The sequence below is a fragment of the Leuresthes tenuis genome, unplaced genomic scaffold, assembly GCF_036924035.1.
Source record: "Leuresthes tenuis unplaced genomic scaffold, fLeuTen1.0.hap1 SCAF_15, whole genome shotgun sequence".
Classification (NCBI taxonomy): domain Eukaryota; kingdom Metazoa; phylum Chordata; class Actinopteri; order Atheriniformes; family Atherinopsidae; genus Leuresthes; species Leuresthes tenuis.
Window position 1 is genome coordinate 17,933,818 of NW_027325369.1, and position 22,895 is coordinate 17,956,712.

The 22,895-nt window shown below is 40.1% G+C and overlaps 1 protein-coding gene across 2 annotated transcripts; it reads right to left on the reverse strand.

The window, feature by feature from the left end:
- Positions 1–1,629: 1,629 nt before the first annotated feature.
- crlf1a (cytokine receptor-like factor 1a) lies at positions 1,630–21,638 on the reverse strand. 2 transcript variants are annotated; one of them, XM_072365688.1, is made up of 9 exons: positions 21,235–21,638; positions 16,183–16,461; positions 14,407–14,536; positions 13,417–13,586; positions 6,231–6,388; positions 5,113–5,187; positions 4,920–5,013; positions 2,352–2,536; positions 1,630–2,207 (listed from the first exon to the last, which is right to left on the reverse strand). In XM_072365688.1, exons 1-9 carry the CDS (start codon positions 21,305–21,307, stop codon positions 2,184–2,186), a joined length of 1,188 nt encoding a protein of 395 aa, XP_072221789.1. In that variant the 5' UTR covers positions 21,308–21,638; the 3' UTR covers positions 1,630–2,183. The 2 variants fall into 2 exon arrangements, with proteins under 2 accessions (XP_072221789.1, XP_072221790.1); XM_072365689.1 differs by having other exon boundaries at positions 2,348–2,536.
- Positions 21,639–22,895: the final 1,257 nt, after the last annotated feature.

Consider the following 22,895-nt stretch of genomic DNA (forward strand, 5'->3'; position numbering starts at 1 on the left):
CTCTTCTTTACGACATTTCTTCAGCTCATTGAGGTCTGCAGCATTTTTTTTTTTTTTTTTTTAGTCATTGCAACACCTTCTTTTTTTTCAGCCGTTCTGTTGCAGATTTGCTGTTGTGTTTGGGATCATTGATTGTTTACATGATTCAGTTTCAGCCAAGCTTCAGCTGTCAGACAGATGGCTTACAGGTCTGAGTTTAGAATACTTTGGTATACAGAGGAGTTCATGGTCACCCAGGTCCGGTGGCTTTAAAATAAGCTAAAATACTTCCTTTCAAATATGGCACACTGCATTATGGTAAAAATTCTCAACTTTGGTCTGGTCTGTTCAAAGTAAAAGTCCTGTTTTTTTTCTCAGATGCATCTTTGCAAACCTAAGTTGTGCTGCCATGTTATTTTTAGTTAGAAGAGGCTTTCTCCTGCAAACAAGCTGAAATAACTTTCTAATTGCACTGTCATGAACTTTCACATTTAACATGCTAACTGAGGCCTGCAGAGTCTGAGATCAAGCTCTTGGTTTTTTTACAAGTTCACTGAGCATTGCATGGTCTGACCTTGAAGTTACTTGCTACGACTTGCTCAGTCCACTCCTGGGAAGACTATTAACTGTCTTGAATATTTTTCACTTGTGAATAATCTTTCTCCCTGTAGGATAATGGACTCAGAATTATTTGGAAACGGCCTTGTAACCCTTCCCAGATTGATGGGCAGCAACAATTGCTTCTCCATGATCATTGCTGATGTTTGTCCTACTTAGCATTGTGTTAACACACTTCTGAATCTTACCGAGCACCATACTGGCTAAACTTCTGCTTTCATATAGTTGCTCACACCTGCTGATGATCAATTTATCGAGTGCATTTAGCCTACTTAGCCTCTTATTTCATATGAAAGCAAGATTTTTACATTTTTGCTTAGCTGTTCAATAAATAGTGACACGGTCTAATATGTCACGTATTGCTGCTCATCTGGGAATGTATTAAATGTAATTTTAAGAGCTGATAAGGAACAGATAATTTTCCTTATTATGCCCTGATATATAAAGCCTTAGAATAGAAAAAGATCTACTTTCTTTTTCACATGACTCTACATAAAGACAGAGAATATTGAATCCACAAAATCACCTATTTTTTTCTCCTCTCCAACAAGGAACTATTTTTGTCCAGAACCAGACAACTTGTGGTTTCAATACTCCACTTTGGTGAAAATGAGCGAGGATGAGGAGCATGAGACCAAAATCAGAAGCAGAGTTGGTGTTGTTCAGTGTGTCTGCTTTGCCAATGTAGTGCACACACAGCTAACTTCCAAACCCCGTGTTTCTGGCACCATTTTTATAGAGCACTATTAAGAGATTGATAACAACTTCAGTCATTGTACAGTCTTTACTAACTAAACATAATTTAACAATTATAAAAATTAACTTTATACTTTAAATATGCTGTTACATTTCAGTACAAAAATAAAGGCAACAGAACGTTTCCAGACACAAACACCATAATTTCATCAGTCGCATACTGTCACTCAGAAACACATGAATGCTGGGTGAACCAGTTTGGCACATTATCCATCTATATAACAAAGCATTAATTAGAAATACTGTAACATATTTTGCCACTTTTTTCTTTTTACATTAAGACCTTGGTGAAAGCATCGACTGGAGGATCCATGGGTGCTGAGCAGCCACTAGATGGTGCTTTGGATCCAGAGGAGAAACCACAATATAACACAAGACGTTTAGATGCTTCAGCAACTCGTCTGGCAAGATTGCATTTGTTTAGATCAACTCTGTGTAAATTCAGATCAAATACATGTCAAATGTCTTTACTAGTGTCCAAAATATTCATGCTACAATGCAGTTTGAAAGCAGACTTGTCCAGATGGCCTCTTTCTTGCAAGACTGTGATACCAGGATGTCCGTGATGAGTTAATCATTTCAGTCTTTCGCACCTGCGCGCTCAAGTGCTCATACTGACTGGAAAATTTGCAAAAAGGAAGCATTTCCCACGTTTTTTCTTCAAATGTCCTCTCACAGCCACAGCTGGCATTGGCACACAATTGGTGAAGCGAATTGTCTTTATAATTCTGATATACCAACGCAGTCTCTTTTGCTCATCTTTCATTCACACATATAAACAAAAACACAAGCTGCAGTCACTCAGTTCTTTGCTTTCCTGTCAGCATGTGCTATGATTTATCCCCTTGGAGAACCTAAATTGAAGACAAAATCTGTTACTTATCAGTTTTCGTACAATCATTTTCACTTTGTTTGTATGAATATGTGCAGGACACGTGTGCATGCCTGCCATGTGTGCGCGTGAGTGCTTCTTCTCTCCATTAGCGATGCTTACCTACCTGGTTGCGAGTTTTGTGGGATTTCTGCATCAGCACCCTCCACTGGTCGTACAACTTCATGGACATGCTGCTGCAGCCGTAGGCGTGTTTCCGCGCCCAGCCGAAGAACTGCTTCAGCTCCCTGCGCAGAGTGGAGTTTGAGTCTCCGCTGGACTTTGAGTCACAGGAGCCCGACATGAGTCGCTCTGCAGGAAGGTAAACCAAGCAGGGAATGAGAGGAGGAGAATGAGTCTGACAGGCTTTGAATATCAAAGACAGAGAAAAGAATGCATTCTGGTACCATTTGACTTCATTTTTAAGAAATCTTGTGAAATCAGTTGGTTGAATCAGGTTTAACCATTTTTTTTTCCATAAAATAATTTACATGTCAGTTCATCCTAGAAGAGGAGGGACCAAACATTACATGAGTGATGCTTTACATTAAACATGCAGATACGGCCTGACTAGCTAAAGTTGGCATACGTGTTATGGTTTCAGTGTTTTTCAGCTTGTTTCTTCGCAACGCAGTCAAAATATGCAATGACGTGAAAAACTGTTGACGTGACATGCCCTCATTGAAACTTAAAGGTGATGGGCTATGACTCAAAAGTTGTTTCTTGTCGGTGAAGGAATCAAAAACAAAAATTTCCTAGTTACTAATGTGGAAGGCTGGTCCTGTTCAGCTAAGATATAAACATAATTCTTGTTTGAAAGAATTGAAAAAACAAACCAGAAACTTTTGCTGATGACTGATGAATGCTAAGGATGTTAACTCTCCCTTTGGGTGTCAATGAATCATTGCAGAGGATGCCAAAATAAGATGACGAAATTAAAAGCTTTGAAATCCATTCTCCCTTGTGTATCATCATTAATTTAGCTTCCTGTCTACAATTCACACCTGGGCTCTGATGCTGGTTGCCCCACCTGCATTTTGTCAGTGATTACTCTTCTCTGTTAACATACAATCCTTAGTTTTAGATTCTTTGTAAGTTCCTCATTATTGCTACCTCCTCTATTAATGTGGATGGATCATTGTGACCGTCTAATCTGTACAAGCTCGGTCTGAGTTCTACCTTTTGTTTGGGTTTATATTTTTGGAACTTTTTCATTTCCTGTGTTCTGTTACTGTAAGTTTCATCGACAATTTTTTGCTATCTTTCCACCTGTCTCTGGTGTCCCCAGTTTGGGTCCTCATCCAGTGCTCATGATGTAACATTATGTCATTGTTAAGCCTATACATCAATTGATGGCCTACAATTAAGAATCAGTAGCCTCTTTTACACATTCGTTGTAAAAAAACATACATACATACATACATCAAGCCAGCGTCTCGGAATCAACTGACAGTACTGTTGGCTACAGTGGCGAGGTCTGCAATGCTGGCTTGATATGTGTAAGTATGCAAGAGGCGGGCTTGTTTTTCCTCTGTTACTACCTCCCTTGATGGCTGAGAGACGGATCAGTGGCCTATCAATTTCAGCCCCCCATTCTGCCTCTACTTCCCCATATGATATAATGCACATTAAAGGCGCATCAGTGCCGGCTTGAATGAAAGAGGCTACTGTGAAGTGAAAAATACTGTGGAAGCTATATACACAATAGATACACAATTAAAATAAGCTGCAATAAAACAAATCTAATTATGCTTTGACCTACAGTAAGATGCAGTGTAACCATTTGTAGCTAAATATATAAATGTTACACATTTTGCATCTTCTATTTCACTTTGTGATGTTAAAAAAATACACGTTCGGTCTGGGAAGATACTATTGTTTAAACACGTTTTGTGTCTAATGATTAGATTTATGACTTAGAGGGAGCAAAGTGAAATAATCAAGCTGAGAAATTTCGGTAAAGCATTGCATAAATGTGACTTTTTATACTGTACCACCAAAGAGTTACAGGAAAAAAGATCACACACGGACCAGAGGGACAGAGAAACATATGTGAAAAGAAAGCAAGAGGGAAGTCAGTTCTCCATGTAACTGAGAACTGTTTTTCTCTTTGCCCTGATCAGTACTTTCTGAGCTTTCCCTTGTAGAAACCCTTGCAGTTAAATGTGTGTTTGTATGTTTTGCTTTCATAACTGTGGTTTCTTCTGTGGTCAATTTATGATAACATTTCATGCAGCAGTCCATGCAGGGAAAGGACCTTAATAAATCCATAGAGGCAACTGCACAAGTGCTCTTTTTTGCCAAGAAATGACTTCTATTGCAACCTACTCCAACTAAATATAGTAAAATGTCTGGTTTGATTTTGTAAAGTTTGGCATGACAATTATTGGATTTTGTTACGCTAATATATTTTTATTAGACTAGATCAATCCATCTGTCGTGAATAAAAATGCCAATGCAACAAAAACAGGCAGGGAGACTGACATCACCGTCTCCTGCTTTTGTGAGGCAGCCACAGAAGAAACTGCTGGATGTGCGGTACACCGTGATACAAACCTAATTTTTGAGCAACAAATTGCCTCTTAAGGGGCTAAAGTGCTTCCAAAAAACTGAACAGAGGGGAAAAAAAGCCCTATCAGTGGATCTCTGACAGTGAGTGGGTGTCCGTATATGACTGTATGTGAGTGTTGCTCACCACTGTGGGGTGTGGAAGCAGCTGTGGGGTGGCTCCACTCGCTCCAGATCCCAGCTTTGCGAGAGCCGTAGATGCCCACGGGGTTGCAGCGAACCTGCAGAAAACACAATGGTAATTACCAGCGACTAACTCTTCGATACGTTTTTATACACTTGAATGCAAGAATATACACACAGTCACTGAGTCAATCTACCTGGACAAAATACACTGTTCCAGGTCTCAGTCCAGCCAGTCTGCAAGACGTCTGATTCCCAACATCATCCATCACCTACAAAGCAAAGAAAAGACGCAAACACTGAAGAGCTGAGCGCTGGAGGTCTGACCACAGTATTAAATACCAATGGGCACAAACTCAAACACAGGGCAGAGTCAAGATGCAAAGAACAAAACCGCAAACCATGTACAGACCTAAACATGCATGAACGCCACATTGTTTAGTGGCTCCTGATCAGCATGTTTATGAAACTATTTTAATGCAACCGTGCCTGCTGGGTAAAATCTGTTCTCTATTATTAATTACAGAGCTGGATATCCAGGGACACACACAAGGGAGCGTGCGCAGGTACTCATACAAACAGAGCAACAATGAAGAAATCGAGTGAAAGAAACTCACACATGCTGCAGTTAATAATCGTGTCTAATAATTACCACTTTGTCCCTGGCATCCAGTCTGTAAACACTTGTGAAGAAGGACTCCAACAGAAAACAGAGCGGGGAAATTACAGGCATCAGAGGGCTAATGATGTGATGTAAGGGAAGCCAAATAGGCAGAAGTTACAGCTGAGCGTCTTTACAGCCATATTGAAGACATTAACAGCTGAGATGTATCCCTCCATTCCTCAGCATGACCTCATGATTAGGGCCAGTTGAGAGGTGCTTTGTTTCCACCATCAACTCTTAAAGCCACTTGGATTTCAGCCTCCTCTCTCCTCCTTCGAATGGCATCATCCGTCCGCCGCACCTCTCCACGCCCCTTCTTTTCTTTTTCCACTTTGCGAGTAAAGACTTGCTTATATTTCAGCAGAGCAATTCCCTTTTAATTACGGGAGAGGCTTCCCTCCTACCCAGAGGAAAACAATTCCTCTGAAGCACCATCTGAATGACTGACAGCTTCACACTGCGTTTTTCATTCATAAAAGGCTTGGACAGAGTGAATTTGGCCTATGCTTTTGTCCCGATCAAAACCTGACCAGATTCATGATAGAAAAGTTTTGACAGGTGGGAAACAGCTGGTTCAGTGCTGCAGTTATGTTTATGTTTGCATGTAAGAGACAAAGAGAGCGGATTCCTTTAGAATTTAGCATTCTTTACCTTCCAGTCTTGGCTGTCCTCCAGCCTGTAGCGGATCTGATACTTGGCCTGAAACAGGAAGTCTTTGAGCGCGGGCGGGGCCTCCCAGCGAACACTAAGCTGGTCCTCCAATTGGCCGACACGACTGACAGTCACACCTGACGGAGGGTCTGTGGTGACTGTGGGAAGAGCGAACAGAGCAGATAATTAAGTAACAACATTCCTTCAAGACCTGAAACGATGAAAATAGTGCTCAAAATCAACTGGTTGCAGCTTCTGAAATATAAAAAAAAATTGTTATTTTTTTCAGTCTTACATGGTGAGAAATAAAAAAATACTTAATAAATCTTGTCATTTTAGTTGAGAAACTTCTAAAAGCCAGTTTAGGTTGAGACAACACTGTGGACATCTTTCTATCACTCTACACAGTAAACAGTTAAACCACTACTGAGAAAAGCAGATGATCCTTCAACATTCGTTCAGAGGTTTCACCGCATAAATCACCTGGATCCTTGATTTTTTCCCCACTTTCATGGAAATTAATAAACATATAGACAAATTAATCTAATTTCAGATCTTTGATTTAAGTGGTGTATTTTAACCATGAATTACCAGCATATGAAATACTAAATATTAATTCCCAAAACCATCTGTAGACCAAGATGATAACATTTATTGCAACCAGAGAGCAGAGAGAGAAAAACCTTTATGATATGAACACAGTGATTTATTTATTTTTTGATTTTATTCGGTTACTAATAAAAAAAATCTTTTCAAGTGACTGGATGAACCATCTCTCACTGTCTATCGTGGGCTAACTTCCACCAAGCAGATCTATAAAGTGGACCTATGGTGTTCTGGAAATGCTCTCCAGTTCGGATGTAGCTGTTGCTGTGAGCGTGTATGCTACCCTCTCTCGGAGTCAAACTGCTGTCCCACCGAAAACCCACACTGGCTACACATATGTCCAAAAAGGATTTTCTCTTGACCGCAAATGTGTACTTCGAAGCCTGACAAGATGGATTGAATCCAGCTGCCTCATAATGCAATTTAAATGTGTCTTTATGTAATGTTCTCAAGCTTCATTTGTCCCCTGTCTGGTGCAGCAGACACTGAAGATGTCCAGCTTGATAAAGTGCTGGGCAACAAAATCAGAGCAATGACCTGAAAGACACTGAAATATTAACACTTCCTCTAAATACTTATGGATATAATCTAAGGATAAACAGTTTACAGTTTACAAAAAGGCTTTTCCACATACTAATTTATGAATGTTTGCGAGGTCAAAAACTCTCTCAACTCCAATTTAAAGGTGCAGCAGTGATGTCTATGTTTAACACGACACACTGAAGGATTGTTCAGCACTGGGGGAGGTTTGCGGTCTCTGGGTGCCTTCTACTTTCTGAAGGGTTGACTTGTGTAAGATGGTGGAGGTTTTTTCATCTGACAACAATTATCTCTTTGACAAACAAACACGCAGTGACAGACCATTATTTCAACTTAACTCTCCTTTTGTTTTGAGCGGCGGAGATGATTTCAATATCAACTAAAGTTCCCTTTTTTAGAATGTCATCTTTTACAAGTAAACAAACGCTGAGAGCCCAGGGGAAGGATGAAGATGGGAAAGATTCAGTGGAGGGATAAAGCGGGGGCTCACACGAGAGTTTAAGAGGTTTTGTCTCTGGTCGCCAGGAGTCTAAAAGAATGAACCCAATGGTGGCATGGCTTTCATGTGTTTTAGAAAACATATTCATGTCATCTTCTTTTTTGTTGTTTTTGAAAGCGCAGAATAAAGTTAGAGCCTTTATCCAACTTCAGCAAACCAAACTTGAAATGAGCAACAAGAAAAAGTGATGCAAATCTACCCCAAGCCACAATGTTTTCATAGCTTAGAGACGATGCAAATATGTAGCAAACTGTTGCCGCTCCACACTAATGTGTGCATGTGAGATTTCTTTACATGTGGTGATGTGGTTTCTAGAGCAAAAAGATTTAAAAGGAAATAGATTTAAAGGTTATCTCTCTCGCAAAACATTTGGGATTACTTCCACAACTTCTGACTTTGTAATATAAAGAGTATTCAAGTTTCTGTTTTTGTAAATTAATGTTTTTCACTGAAATATACCGGATTAATCTAAGAGGATATCAGTGTTTCTTTTGTTTGTTTCTTGCTTTCTTGCAAAGTCTCTGTTAAATTGGGATATTAGCCCCCTTTTGTTCTGACTCTGTAATTACTTTTATTTATGGCCTCCAGTGGTCAAATATTTTTTTCTTTTTTCTTTTGATTAAGTCAATTAATACTCCTAACAATCCCTAAAAAAGCCACATAACTCAATTGAAGACAGATAACAGACAACTTGGCAAGGAGCCAGTTTTAAATAGTCCCTTCAGGCACTTTGTTGCTCTCAGCTTAGCGCAAACACATAACTCCCATTTCTTAAACTGCATCTACGGAGAAAAAAAAGTGATAGACACAGATAGACGGTTTGATAGAAATTAAATGAGGAAACTGGACAAGTGTAGCAGAAAACAAAATCTGTCTACAGCAGATCAACAGAATCTGAAAGAGATGTCCTCAGAAAAAAAAAAACAGAAAAAGACATGACACAGGATCTGAGAGATGCCTCTGGGCTTTCAGTTGATCCATCGCACTGTTTGCCGAAGCCTCATCAGAAACGGTCTCCATGGAAGGGTGACTGTCAAGAAGCCATTCTTAAGGAAGGCAAACAGGGAGAAAAGGCTGAGGTATGCCAAATGTGATAAGAAATGGACTGAAAATCAGTGGCAACAGGTCTTATGGAGGGACGAGTCCTCCCCAGAGCCCCGACCTCAACATTATTGAAGCTGTGTGGGATCATGTTGTTGGGGAATGGAATAAAAGGCAACCGATATCCAAAGAAGAGCTTTGGGATGTCTTTCAAGAGAACTATTGGACTATTCCTTTTTTTTAGAACTATTCCTAAAAAAAAAATGCTTAAAGAAATGACAAGAAAGCTTGTCTAAGAGGGCTCAGGCTGTGTTGAGGAATAAAGGTGATCATAACTGTACAAACTCTATTTAATTTACACTGTATTTCCATTTATGTTTGCACACTTCAGTGAATCATTGCAAACGTTTCCTGTTTTCTTGGCAAAATATAAACTTTTCCACCATAATGTACATAAAAGCAAAATTCAAAATGCATCGTAGTGCTATAAATCTTGTTTGTAAATACTTCACAGCACAGGAGGAAGACGGAGTCCTGTGCTCTTTTACTACAGCAGAAAAAGTATGGGAAGTTTTGTTGATCGTGGGATAATTCAGTGAATTAATCCAATGATTTTGCACTAGTAGGTGAAATAAAGTCTGCAAAAAGACATGGATTCCATGCATCAAATATCTATGTGAGTATTCATATGTGAAATGTCATATGTATGTCACATCTTATGCTGTTGAATTGAAGCACCTGTATAAATTAACGTGAAATTTAAATTTAAAATCACTCTTTTTTTTACAGGTCCTCGTGTTTATGTGCCTTTCCTTGAAGAATTGAGTCATCTGATCCTCCAATAACAGTAATACAAGTATTGATAGTATGGAGTTTTGTAAGAGGTTTCTACAGTTTCTACTTAACTCAATCAAATCTCCTGTTCTGGAAGATCGAAAATATGCACAAAGAATTGCACAAAAAATTAGTGTTTATAGCCTGAAGAGGGCACACAGTTACGGAATGTGCTGCCCCGCTGCATTCAATATGAATGCCCCCAGTCTTGTGTTTCTAGCAGGCATGCACAGACAGTGAGCAGAAGAAGAGCAAAGTATGTGCTCATGCCGTGTATTTATAAAAGTCAATGAGACGTAACATATTACAGGTGAATCATTCTTAATGTAAGTCGTGTCACTCCTCAACACGTCATCATGTCAGAGTCAGACAGCAGTGCAAGTTTCCTCTAGTCCCCCTGGTTCTTGCATCTCCCTAGGACTGAAGAATGCAGAAAAACTGTTGGTGTTTCCACCTCGCCTTCATAACTGATTGGACATGACTGTAGACGTGAGTGACTCACGGCAGCTCAACACAGGTGTGGCTGTTGTGGAAAAAGCTTGAGTAAAGGGGAAGGCTAGGTCAGCTAGACTGAGGCAAAACCACACACAGCAACATGTAAATTCAGAAAACACTCTTTTTCTGCCCCTCTGTTTCTATGCAAGGCCCTGCCCTGCCCTTCGGGTGTGTGTAAACAGGTGTGTGCTTGCATACATTAGCAAGAAGAAAGGTATTGTAGTTTGATGGACGCTTGTTTCCTCGCCAGTGGCATGTCCACCTCTGAAATCTAATATTCTTTCAGGACTTTTTCCCAGCACGATTTGGAGCATGCTAAGACTAAACCAGGTGAAGAATTCCAAGCTAATCAGGTTGTATTATTTCAAGTCCAACTCTCAAAGCCTCAAAGCCCAAACTCCACAGGCCTCAGGGTCTGTAGCCACCTTGGAGACAGGATTAGGTTTGAGGATCAGCCTGGAACATTCCTACAGTTTGTGTGTATGTGTCTGTGTGTCCAGTGAGCATGAATAAAGTGAAAATTAGTCTGTCAAAAGAGACAGCGGTTTTCAGTTCAGTTTAAAGTTACTCATATGGCATCACTTCACAACAAAAGTATTCTCAGGGTACTTTACATTGAAATAAACCCAAAAGGCAAAACAAACCCATGCATGTCCAAGTGTGGCCATGCTCACATACACGAGTGTGTTCACATGCATCTAGCAGAGTGAGAGGATTGCTTAAACGGCACTAAACTAGGCAACGCAGCACATAACAAAGCTTTAAAAGGGAATACCACTCAGATTCTATCAGTGTCGTGTGCATGCGATATGTGATATGAAAGCTTTGAGCCATTTGGAATATGGTAACTAACTTGGCCACAAGATAAATAGGAAGGGTCACGACATGACAGCAAGGAATCACACTCTTAGCTTACAGTCTTCCCACTTGTTAAGCCTGTAAGAACCTATAAAGTGTCACATACTGTTTTTACTGGCCACATTTTTATTTACACCAACTCAACTGTTATAGTCTATGCATATTGCACAACTCTATGCCTGTATGAGGGTCATTTTGGGGCAATCACGGGTACGTTTCCCTGCCATTGTCCACCAAAGCATTGTCGTTTAAAAAAATACCAACATCTGGGCATGCTGACATAGTCAAGATGTGGAGAAAGGTTTAGTTTGTGTGACTGTGAATGTGGTGTTCTTGACAATACCAGAGAAGCTGAAGTGAATATTTTAGAGATTGGTCCTCTGGGATTTTCACACACAACCCAATAAAATGGTCTGAAGAAAGAAAAGCATGCAGAAAAATAACTTTTAAAGGCAAAGATTAGAGAGGAATAGCTAGACTCAGTTCCAAAGGAATAGCTAGATAATCAATTACAACCACTTGTTCAACCAGTGCAGAGGAGCACCTTTAAAAGCTCAATGAGTCACACCTGAAACCAGAGGAGCTACAGCAGCAGAGGATCTGCACTCCTGTCAGCGAAGAGCAGGACACTGAGGCTATACTGGGAAAAGTCGCACTAACACTGGACAATAGAGGCCTTGCATTTCAAACGGTGTCTACAACATGAAAAGCATAGATCCGACCCGTCTTTTATCAGGAATTCAGGCTATTGCTGGTGAGGTCATGCGAAGGAGATAAGAAAAAAAAAAAAACAATTCACTTTCCAACAAACTTCTAGAAAAATTGCTCAAAGTTCATTATCAAATTCTCTAACTCTCACGTTTATGTTGACAGGTAAACGCTCGTATTAAAAGTCAAAATAATAAAAGCCTAAAGCCCTGAAACAACTACTTTATTCAAGAAAAAACACTACAAACAGACAAACACTTAGCGTAGCTGTGCGCAAACTGCTGCTGGCAAATAAAAAACTGGCCGATAAAGGTGTCAAACCGCAGACTACACCATTGTTTTTGTATGAATTTAGCAAACGAGATACAACATGTTAATTGATCAACACAAATTAGGCTGCTGGGAGGCATATTTTTTTACTCTGTCAAACTGTTTAGGCCTACTTACAATCTTAATCTTAATAAAGTATTATGCTAGTTCCATTGACAAAACGAACAGTGGAATCATTACTGTAAATGCACTGAGATTTATTGGATGAAAGCCCAACTCGAGCAGTCACTCATTTCTTAAAAACTCATCTGTTAAGAAAAAAAATTGCACATTCCAAGGTTGCAACCAAAGAAACTTCTCCTGACTTTAAAACGGCTTGAGTATGACTCCAGAAAAATGTTAATCTGGCCAAGCCGAGCTAGTAGCGGCTAGTGGATACACCTTCCATGTCCTGATTGCTTTGCAGCTAGAGCCAGCTCACTCAGCCACAATGCGTAGTCACTAGATCCTGCCTAAGTTCTCTTACTAGCTTGCATTAGCTTCTTGTTTCATCGTTTTCTAACAACGCATGTAAAATAGCTGTAGCTACAGCCCCATCCTGTAAGTGGTCGAGATTGGTTCTTCCAATTTAAACTATAGGTGGTTCTCCAATGATTCAAAGCGGAAATCCTATGGCATTAATGGCTGAATTTACTTATCATATGTCATATAAAGGTAATAATCATAAGAGTCAATGTTTCTAACATATTTTTAAGACTTAATGAAAAAAATGATAAACATTTGAATAGTTTTGGCATAGCAAATGTCACTTTTAGGATTATATACCTAAACCAAGTGGCAGTCATGGCTCAGGCAAGTTTAGCTTCACAAAGTTTCAATAAAACATAGCAATGTCAGTGAAAAATGGGCACTACCATACCATTAAAAGTTTCAAACTTTTAATGAAACGTTTGAGAACATAAATGTATGTATCTAAATTTGCCTACACCCAACGCAGACTCTTCTTTTCAAAAACATGCAATAAGCACATTTACATGACAGTAGTGTTTGTAAGGAAGAAACCCATCAATTGAAAATAAAAGAACTCTTATGAGAATTAGAATAAGGAAAAAAAAAGAAAGAAGGGAAAGTAACCAAAAAACTCCAGTGGTTGAGCTTTTGCAAGACTTATGCAACTTGTGATGAGGGCTTGCAGGTAGACATTGTCTTCTTTTGAAGGCTCACAAGCCTTAAAGTGGGCTATCCACTGTCCAAGATTAAGGCTTGAGGCTACATTGTCACAAAGATCTAAGCTCTAAGAACAACAAGAGGGTCAAAGTGTCTTTTCACACTCACCCACGTCTAGGATGTCAAGGGTGATGACATCGGAGGTAGCCCTGCCCAGCTGGTTGGTGGCCTCCACCCAGATCTCATATGGTGTGAAGAGGTGAAGGTCCTGGGTGATGCTGCAGGAGTACGGCTGAGTATGAGTGTAATCCTCGCACTCTTTTTCTGTACCGTACCATCTGGGAGGAGAGCAAAAATTACTAAAAACAACTCTAGAAATCATTTGATATCCTTGAAAAATGGTTATAAAGTCCAACTTATTGTTTAATGTGTTATTGATTATGAATTTTTCAGGCATTAATGTTTTTATTAAGTCCATGTCTGAACACATTATCAAATCTCCCTGTTGGCAAGCTGGAATACAAAATGTCAAGTTGTTTTCATTTTGATGTTTTGAAATAGCGGATTTCATTATCTAAAAATAAGAACAGAGCTTAAGCTCTATCTGGAATAAATTTTGTTTTCAGTGTATTGTTCCCAGATCTCACTGTTTTTCTAATTTTTGTGAGATTTGTCTTACTAAATGCTAGAATTTTTTCGCCCATCGGCCGTCAGCAATCTTATCTTTGCTGAGAATACCTTAAAAAAAAAGCACTTTGCCTTGTTTCCATTTTAACTTATGTTTGTCTCTGGGACATTAGATAATTGTACCTCCTCACATATATTGAGACATGTTGTGGGCTCACCTAGGTGAATGTGTTATCCACTTGAAGCCTGGTAGTTTAGTCATGGTTTCACTCACTTTTTTTACAGTCACTATGCGTTTTCAAAGTAATTAAGGCAATCCAGAAATTCTGTCAATTGACATGCTCCTAAACCATCTAATCTGACAGCCATGTGTGTTGGAACAGTAAGTTGGTATGGAACATATTCAGAGGTAACCCAGCATCATTTCCAAAGCCAAGAAACACATCATCAACTAAATTTAGTCTGTGTTTAACAGATCATTTGTTTAAAAAAGAGATCATGAAAAAGCAAAGACCGATGTGAACTGTATACCTGAGTTTGTACTTGAGCTTGTACTGTGTGCTAATATTAGTCTCTCCTTTTCCTCCAGGAGCCCAGCTGCAAGTCAGGTCTTTGGTGTTCCTGGACCAGCAGGTTAGATTGACCGGCTTCTCAGGAGGCACTGGGACGGAATGGGGTGGGGAGAAAGTGGCGGGTAAAAAACAGAGCGCGAGGAAAATGGAGGCAAGAAGATGAGGTGGAGAAAGAGGGAGTAGAGGAGGCAGCAAAGATGGAAAATGGAGGTCAGTGAGGGTACAAAGTTACATCTAGTCATTACTTCAGCTCCATCCTCCAGAGTGCAATTCACCCACTAGTGCTGTTCCTCAGAAATTGCTTAATTGGTCTTGTGTGCGTGTGAGTGTGTGCACACTGTCTGATTTGGTCAGACTTGGGATTCCTGCCAACATTCTTCGTCTCTCAGAACACAGGGTCCTCAACACCAATGTCACACAGAGATTAAGATCCTGACTGCCTCTCTATGTCTCTGTGTGCGTGTCTGTAAAAATACATGCTCACACGCCTTTAAGATTACATTTTTGTGTCTCTTAAAACGTCATTTTTCATCTCATCACCTCTCTTAGTCACACATTTGTCTCGTAGATGTCTTGTGTGGGATAAGCACGAAAAGAAGCAAGTGAACAAGAAAAAAACAGCAGAAAAATGTGTGTGTGTGCATATGTATTTATATCTGTCTGAAAACAATATTAATTACAAAGAGACCTTAAGAACACCTTTTGAAAGTTTATCATCATTATCAAAATTATTTCTTAAAACATATAAGTTTGAAAGTTAAAGGTATTCCAATTCCATTCAAATTTACAACAGCATAGCACTTATCTTAAAATTTAGGTGACCAAATCAATAATAATTGGTATCACAACGGACAGGCATGCTGACAGGAATTTCCAGTGTATATCCATTATATTGTGGGTTTAGTACAGCGTAAAGTTTAGTGTTTTTTACTTTTTAGCTACAAAAATAATGATATCATTCTCATCTCAGCCAGATGGGCTAAACTTATTTTAAACTTATAGTCTTGCTTTGTGCTACTAAATAAACATCTCTTTAATCAGGATACACAACAAAGTGAACGAATGGCAAATTGTGACGCTATACTGAACTACGTCTTGACCTGAACTATCTCCTCCGGTTGCATGACAATCTAAAGTAAAGACAACACTAAGTCTTGGAGGTATCTCATTCTCAATGCTGAGATAAGCTAAATTAGCTCCTTCCCAGAAGCGGCAACGGAAGCGTCTTTCTAAAATGTCCACCTATTGCTATTTAAACTACATAAGGCATCACGTTAACAAGTTTAATGAAAGGCTGAAATATGCAGATGTAAATGCATTTCCTCATAAATGTAGAACTACAAATGTGTTTGTGTAAAATGTCAAGCCCCTTGCATGTGAGCGATAGTGCGAGTAATGGACCACACAGGCGGTTAAAGAGTCTCACAGTGACACACTTATTGAGGCCTCTCACTGGGTCTGAAGGCAGCAATACTAAACATGAAATACAGCTACAACTGTGCAGGGACACTTAAAAATCTGCCCACTACTTCCTTGTTGTTCCCCTTTATTCCCATTTCCTTTTCATTCCGATTATAGTATCTCTTTGGTGAAATGCGCTGTTCGACCCTTAATGTAAGAAGCATTTACTGTACTTCAAAATCTTCTCACTGTGAAACATAAAGGCAGATACAGATACATTAGAAAAATAGACATTAAATAGTTTTAAGGTTAGACATTTTAGATGTTAACTTACTCCCAACATAAAGACAGGAGCCAGCCAATATGTGTCCCTTGTGGTTGTGACAGACGAGGTTGTCACCAGATGTTTGCCTCGAGGCATTAAGTCCAGCCAGTGTTACACTGAGGTTGGTCGGGCTTAGTACTCTGTAGAGGGAGCTTGGCACTTGTTGACCGTTCAGCGTCCAGAACAGCGAACTGGCATGGATGCCAAGATCGGGGTGGACCCAGCAGCTTGCGGTCAGGTTGGACCCCATGCGAAGCACAGGGTCCTGGGGGTAGATAATTGCTACATCTGGAGAATGGAAGACAGTTGATGACATCAGTATATTCTCTGAGGGTAACTGGTCTAAAGTTTGAGCTAATCACCAAAAACAATCCAGCCTGCTATCAAGGAGCACTCCAGATGAAATAATGTTTGGCAGAGGACGAAATAACAAACATCGCATTATCTGCTGGAACTTCCAATAACAGTTTCAGAACAACAAAACTCTGAACTGCTAGTCACTAACCTTCTCTATGTACCATTTCAATTTAGTCATCAACTCCAGATAGTAAGTATGACTGTTGTATGTTTACCTAACTCGAGCTGGTTCTTTTTTAAATCTGTTTCTGCAGATTTCAGACATCTGTATCCTTGGCTCAAGCCTCACTTCAGTGTTTCTTGACTTTTGTGGAGCTAAGTAAGGATGACAGTCTTAATCTTGTTGGTAAGATACATGTTGTTTCTGGCCATAATGTTGATGTAACAATGTCCAACTCTGGTGTTTTTTCATCAGTTTAAGACACTCCTCAAAGGTGTTTCAAAAATTAATTTCCAGTCTTTGTTCCTGCACATTTTGACAGCTCCAAACTAGATTAAGAGGCTCGTCATGTTTTTGATTTTTTTTTTCCTACTTAGCCTTCCTTGTTTGTAAGGAACTCATTGTCCAACTGGATCCTAATCCTTAAATTCATCGGAAACTTAACAGTCACTCAAGCTCCCACAGTATTCTATGTGCATCGTAAGTGGATAAAGGAATGGACGATACTGGGTGAGCTTTTATCCACAGTAACCATCAATCACACTAACAAAGACCCTCAAAAGGTTCTACAAAAGTCCAAAAGTGGTCTCATGCACGGTCCGATCCGCCACTGTGTTGGATGCAGTGGAGCCTCTGCTGGGAAGTCTTGGTCGGTTTGTCATGCATGACATTGTCTCATTGCAGACTTTAGGCTTTCCCACAGTATGCAGACTTCCTTCAAACTTAACTTAGAGCTTTTACACTGTGAGGAAGTTTAGACATCACCTGATTGCAGTGAGTCTGGCCATGTATCTGTTCTCCTCTCTACACTGAAAGCTGAAGGGTTTAGGCTGCCCCTAGCCACCATTAACATCTAATCCACACCACTCAAGCCTTTCTCTGTCTGCTCTGTGTTGATGAGAGGCTCAAGACTAAAATGAAAAGCATCTTGTTGTCCACCAGAGCCTGACTTATGTCAGCATTTGGACCTTCTGTTTCACAAAACTTTGAACCACAAGTCCCGGTCCTCCTTTCTGCTCCCACAATAACATCTCTCTCTAGCCTAAACACCAACAGTCACACTAACAGATAATCTCACTAAAGCCGCATTACAACACCAGCAGTTTCAGTTCAGGTCAGCTTATTTCTCACATATGTGGGAAAAAAAAAGAAAAAAAGATGGCTTTATTTAGTCTTCTTTGATTTCACTAACGTGCTAACTGGAATGCTCCTTTCAGAGGCTTTGTCAAAACCAAATGCATGTTTTGATTAATCTGAATGTTTTTACAGCGAGATTTCAAGATAAAAAAAACAAGATATGTTGATATTACTCAAGAACATTAGGTGCAAAGTGAACATATCAAAGCAACTTGCTCTGAAATCTCAGATGATAGAGCAACCCTAACAGTTAAAATCACTTAATGTTAGATAATCCTTTTTTTTCTCAAGACTCCTGAACATTACAAACCAGAAGAGAAGGGTGAAACTGAAAATTAACACTCAGCACACGGCTGAGTCGGTTACAGCTCTGCATGACTATCTAATTAACATCCTTGAGAACTCGGCTGTATTTATATACTCTTACACTTCGCTGGTTTTGCAAAAAAAGAGAGGCTTTGAGAGGCTCGATTTTGTATGATTTTGGTAAAAACTAACATGTTTAAATGAAATGTGGTTTCTGGGGGACTAAGACAACAATTTAGTTTTTTTCTGGTGTCATGTAAATGGGTTCACTGAGTGAAAAGGAAACAGGAAAAAAAAATAATAAATAGGTACGCATAGATGTGCCAAACTGGTCCCAAACTCAAGCCTCATGATTCTGATTAGATGCCCTGGGAGGACCAGAGGCTGATTATTTGTGATGAAGCTTGGAAAAAGCTTTTTAAGACATGCCATATTTATTATATGTTCATTGCAAGCCTGTCTCTCTTCTATCTAACAATCTTTTTTTTCAGTTTGATTGTCTTTTTAGTTTTTTTAAGTCTTGGGAAGATCAAGAAAAGTAACAGCTTAACTGCTCCCACTGTTCATCGTTTTATCACGTTTGACGCCTAAATGCAAAAAAAAGAAGAGTGGCTTTTGATCTCACAGGTGGACTGAAAAAAGGACAGAAAAAAGAAGAGGATCGAGGAGAAAAGAGGGAAGATGGGAAGAAAAGAGTTTATTTTCAAAAGACTGCAGGATTAAAAAGAGAAGGAAAAAAAGTGTCCACTCTATGTGGAAATGACTGAACAGCTGTTGAGTGAGAGCGTCAACACTTTGTCAGACCACTACAAATCTGCGCCCGGGGGCCACATCTATTCAGCTGCCAGCCACCTTACGCTGACAGACACTGTGTGGTCTTTTATGGAGCTGCCGCCTTTGAAGACATTAATTCAGCTGTAACTCCCTCCCAGTGTTAATATGATAACCTCCTCTGGAGCCTTGACACAACACTTCCACACATTCATGCGCACACACGAACACAAACAAACCAATGCACAGAGGCTGTTTGTCTTTGTCACTGGATACAGTGGACTAAAGGCTGCTGTGATTAGCCAACAATACGCTGCTCCAGCTGAATAACAATCAGTGTTTATGTGTTCCCGGCGCTGAGGACGGGGCCGTGCCCCGGAGCGGGGTGTGAAGCCCTCTAACACCCCTTCTTTCACAGCTCAAACACTGCAGTGAGACACAATTACTGCTGTTTATTGTCTCTGCTCGACTCTCTCAGTAGAGGAAATGGCTTGTAAAATATTATTTGTTTGGAGAGGCTAAGGCTGCTTGAAGCACAGCACTCATCAGGGCAGGGGATGAGTTTAACCCCGGAACAGTGGAAGATGGAGTTCAAGCTGAAAAGTGGGAAATGTTTTAACTTTTATTTCACGGCTACAGACTGCAGAAGAGGTCTCCAGTGGACGATTACAAAGTCTGTGGCGGCCTTGTGTGGATTTTACACACCCCCTTTTCACTACAGAAAGATTTTATTCATCAGTCATCCATGCAAGAGGTGAACGAAAGCCTATACTTTCCTAACACGTATACAAGTGGAGCTTTTCGAGGGGCCAGTGCAGATGAGCCAGGTGGAAGAAGTCATGCAACATTTAACGACAATGAGCCATGCAACGCAGTCTGCAAAAAGGTTGCGGAAACAGCAAAGGATTTTTTTTCTTTTTTTCTTTCTTTCACACATTCTCAGTACGGGTGTTTAACTGATGCGCTTATCTGGGACGAGAAGAGATAATCGTTCTTAACGTCTAGTCGGATAAGGGCAAGCACGGGCAGGAGAAATGGGAAGTGTGCTTGGCAAACAGTTCATTTCAGGCTAAAATAATACTTTAGTGGGCTTTTATTTTATGTATTCTGGAATCAAAATCATGGCTTTAAATGATCAGAGCCAACATATTTATCTCATTACCTGTTAGGAGAACCCAACACAAACTCCAAAAGGTTATGAGCTGCAATAAAAACTAACTAGTTCGGAGGAAAATTCCACATCTAAACTTTTGCTTCAGTGGCATGTGTAAACCGCAGCACACTGTGTGCAGGGGAAGCACTGTCCATTATAACAGTGAATAAAACAGTAATGACCAGTTAGGCTCTGCAGTAAGCAGAAGGGAAGCTTGTGATCAAGGCCTATTTTCCTGTCTTTAAGCCCCTAAAACGACACTTTCTTTTATTAGCACCTTTCAAAAAGGATGAGTAACAGCAGATCCTCTCCGAGAAGCTGCTGCTCGCAAGTGAGCTCACCATAAAAACTAATCCAGCCACTTAGTGGGTGAAACGGACATAACTCTGATTTATTTAGGTTATTGTGCATTAAGCTGGCGGTTAACATTCTCCAAAACCCGAGCAAATGATGTCACTGTTTTGATGCGGTTCGTAAAGCCCCCATGCTCTCCATGTGTTAAACGAATCATGGCCTGACTTGTTGAAATCCGGCCTCCTGGGATAGGAGCTCTCTCAGCAGGGAAACGACCACTACAACTGCAGCAGGAGCACATCAATAATAGGAGCTGTCAGGGAGACAAAGTGCCATTTGTACTTTTTCTTAAATCAACCGGAGTGGATCCAGTGAGCAAGTGAGCCCTTGTGACATAAGGAAACTTAGGGCAGAATCTGTGGAATCACTGTTATCTTGCATTGGAAACACGTTTTTCCTTTCTTGCTCACAGATAGGGTTTACATTATTTTATGTCAACTTTCAGCCAACTGAAACCCTCACATTTTATCATTATATCGTTTCTAAAATATTCTCATCAGTACTTGTAGTGCTATACACATACTGCCGTGCATAGCGTTTGTTTAGCCCTATCACTTAAATAGAGCCAATATTCGGATGTATATTGACTAAAAGGATGTTTAAAACGGTTAAAAATTGCACTTCTGCAACAAATCCACCTTTAAAATCAAACATACCAGAGCAGGACAGTGTCACAAGGTGCTGTTTACACTCAGATCCTCTGCTGACACTTGAACTGAACAGATCTCCGAGGACCATAAAGACAGCCCATAACCAAACACCCAACCGCCTCCCCAGCAAGACCATGACTTTGCGCATCGGTGGACATCTGTGTGCAACTTACGTGTGGACAAGGTCAGCACGCCGGGAGTGTGCAACGTGAGGAAAATCACGCAGAAATCCAAGACGACTTTCATTTTCCAGAGGTTACTGATATCTGTGAGCTGAGTCCGAGTCCTCGTGTTGTTGTGGTGTCGCCGTCTTTTCGATCCCAGGCGCAAAATTACGCACAGTAGGGAGAGAGAGAAAAACAGCACGGGCTGAAGGTGCGGATCGTTATTAACGAGATAAGTTTCAGGAGTGAGGGAGCGCAGCAGAAGACGTGTGAGCCGGTGAGGAAAGAAGTTCCAAAGCAGCTCGTCCTTACTGACGCCTGAAAGAGTGGGATCACCACGTCTCGTTTGCAGTCTTTTCCCTTCTTAATGCTTCCTGCAGCTAAATCATACACAAGTTCATACTTTTTAAGCCCCTCCTCTCTATCTCTCTTCCCTCTCTTCCCACACAGTCGCCAGTCATTTCCCCCTCTTCCCGTCCTTTTCCCTGCTCTTTTTCCCCAGTCGCCCCCCCCTCCCCTTCATTGATGGGTAGGAGTCAGAGCCATTCACTTTCACTGAATCACCCTGTCTCTGGTTTTTTTCCGTGCCTCAGGTCTCTGCTTTACAAATTGCCATCATCGTAGGAAGCTCTTTAGTCACTGAGTGCCAAAGGAAAGTTTACCAATCTTAACTCTTATTTTCCTTCTTTTCCTAATTAATTCTGAAATGATTTGTCAAAATGAAACACTTTTTCAAACTTATTCTTATACATTTCCGCTCAGATGTCAAGACTTTGAGTTTTATAGTGATGTGATAAATAATGCAGATAGAGAGGCTGAAATAAGCCAGTTTCTGACCTGCTCTTTACCAAGACATTGTGCTCATCTTCAACTGTTAACAGCAGTTACATAGTCTATGTTCAAAGTGGAAATTGGCCTTATAAGGAATTAAACTCTTGATATTGACGGGTCATAGCTGTGTGATTTATTCTGTGAGAGGAACACGGAGTATCTGTTACTCTATCTTTGCGTAGGTGCTTTAGTATAAACAGAGGTGTCGAGATGTTGTTTGGTTTGACTTTTGCTGCGAGAAATCCTGATCACTGTTGCTTAAGAGACTGACTAAGCATGAGTCAAAATGTGTAGCACTCAAACCACCCACAAACTGCCTCAATGTTACAGCTTATTTCTGTTTTATTTATCTATGTATTATGATCTTTCAGTCTAGTTGACCTTTGTTAAATATGTAAAAACAAGAGCCAACAGCCTCACACAGTGGCCATCGTGGATAGATTGTACAATAACTGAACTTAGTCCACTTAGTCACAGTGGAGAATAGGAACATGTTACCATTTACAGTTGCCTTTACCTGACTGATTTTAAATTTAAAGAAAAACGTGGAAACACAACGTGTGACATAACATTTTCTTTTGCTGATGTCATTGTATTTTTCTTTCCCTGTTTTTCAAATATGTAGTGTTTCCTGTTTTGATTAAAGCCAAAGATTAGAGCCAATTGTATATTCAACAAAGTGCTGACAGCGAACCCAACAAAATGCATTATTAATTAAATGCGTTTATTTTTGCAAGCATCAACAGAACAACCTAAGAACTTTTCAGTTGTCCAGATTCCAAACTACAAACACACCAGAGAAAAGCTGCAAACATCAGAAGAGATTACAGTAATTTAAG

What these genes read in the sequence shown, in the direction of transcription:
- crlf1a (XM_072365688.1), bottom strand. Translation starts at nt 21,307, where the DNA reads ATGAAAGTCGTCTTGGATTTCTGCGTGATTTTCCTCACGTTGCACACT. An exon ending in CTCCTGTCTTTATGTTGGGA is followed by an intron (nt 14,537 to 16,182) that starts GTAAGTTAACAT and finishes ATTCCGTCCCAG; the next exon opens with TGCCTCCTGAGAAGCCGGTC. An exon ending in CCTTGACATCCTAGACGTGG is followed by an intron (nt 6,389 to 13,416) that starts GTGAGTGTGAAA and finishes CTCTTCCCACAG; the next exon opens with TCACCACAGACCCTCCGTCA.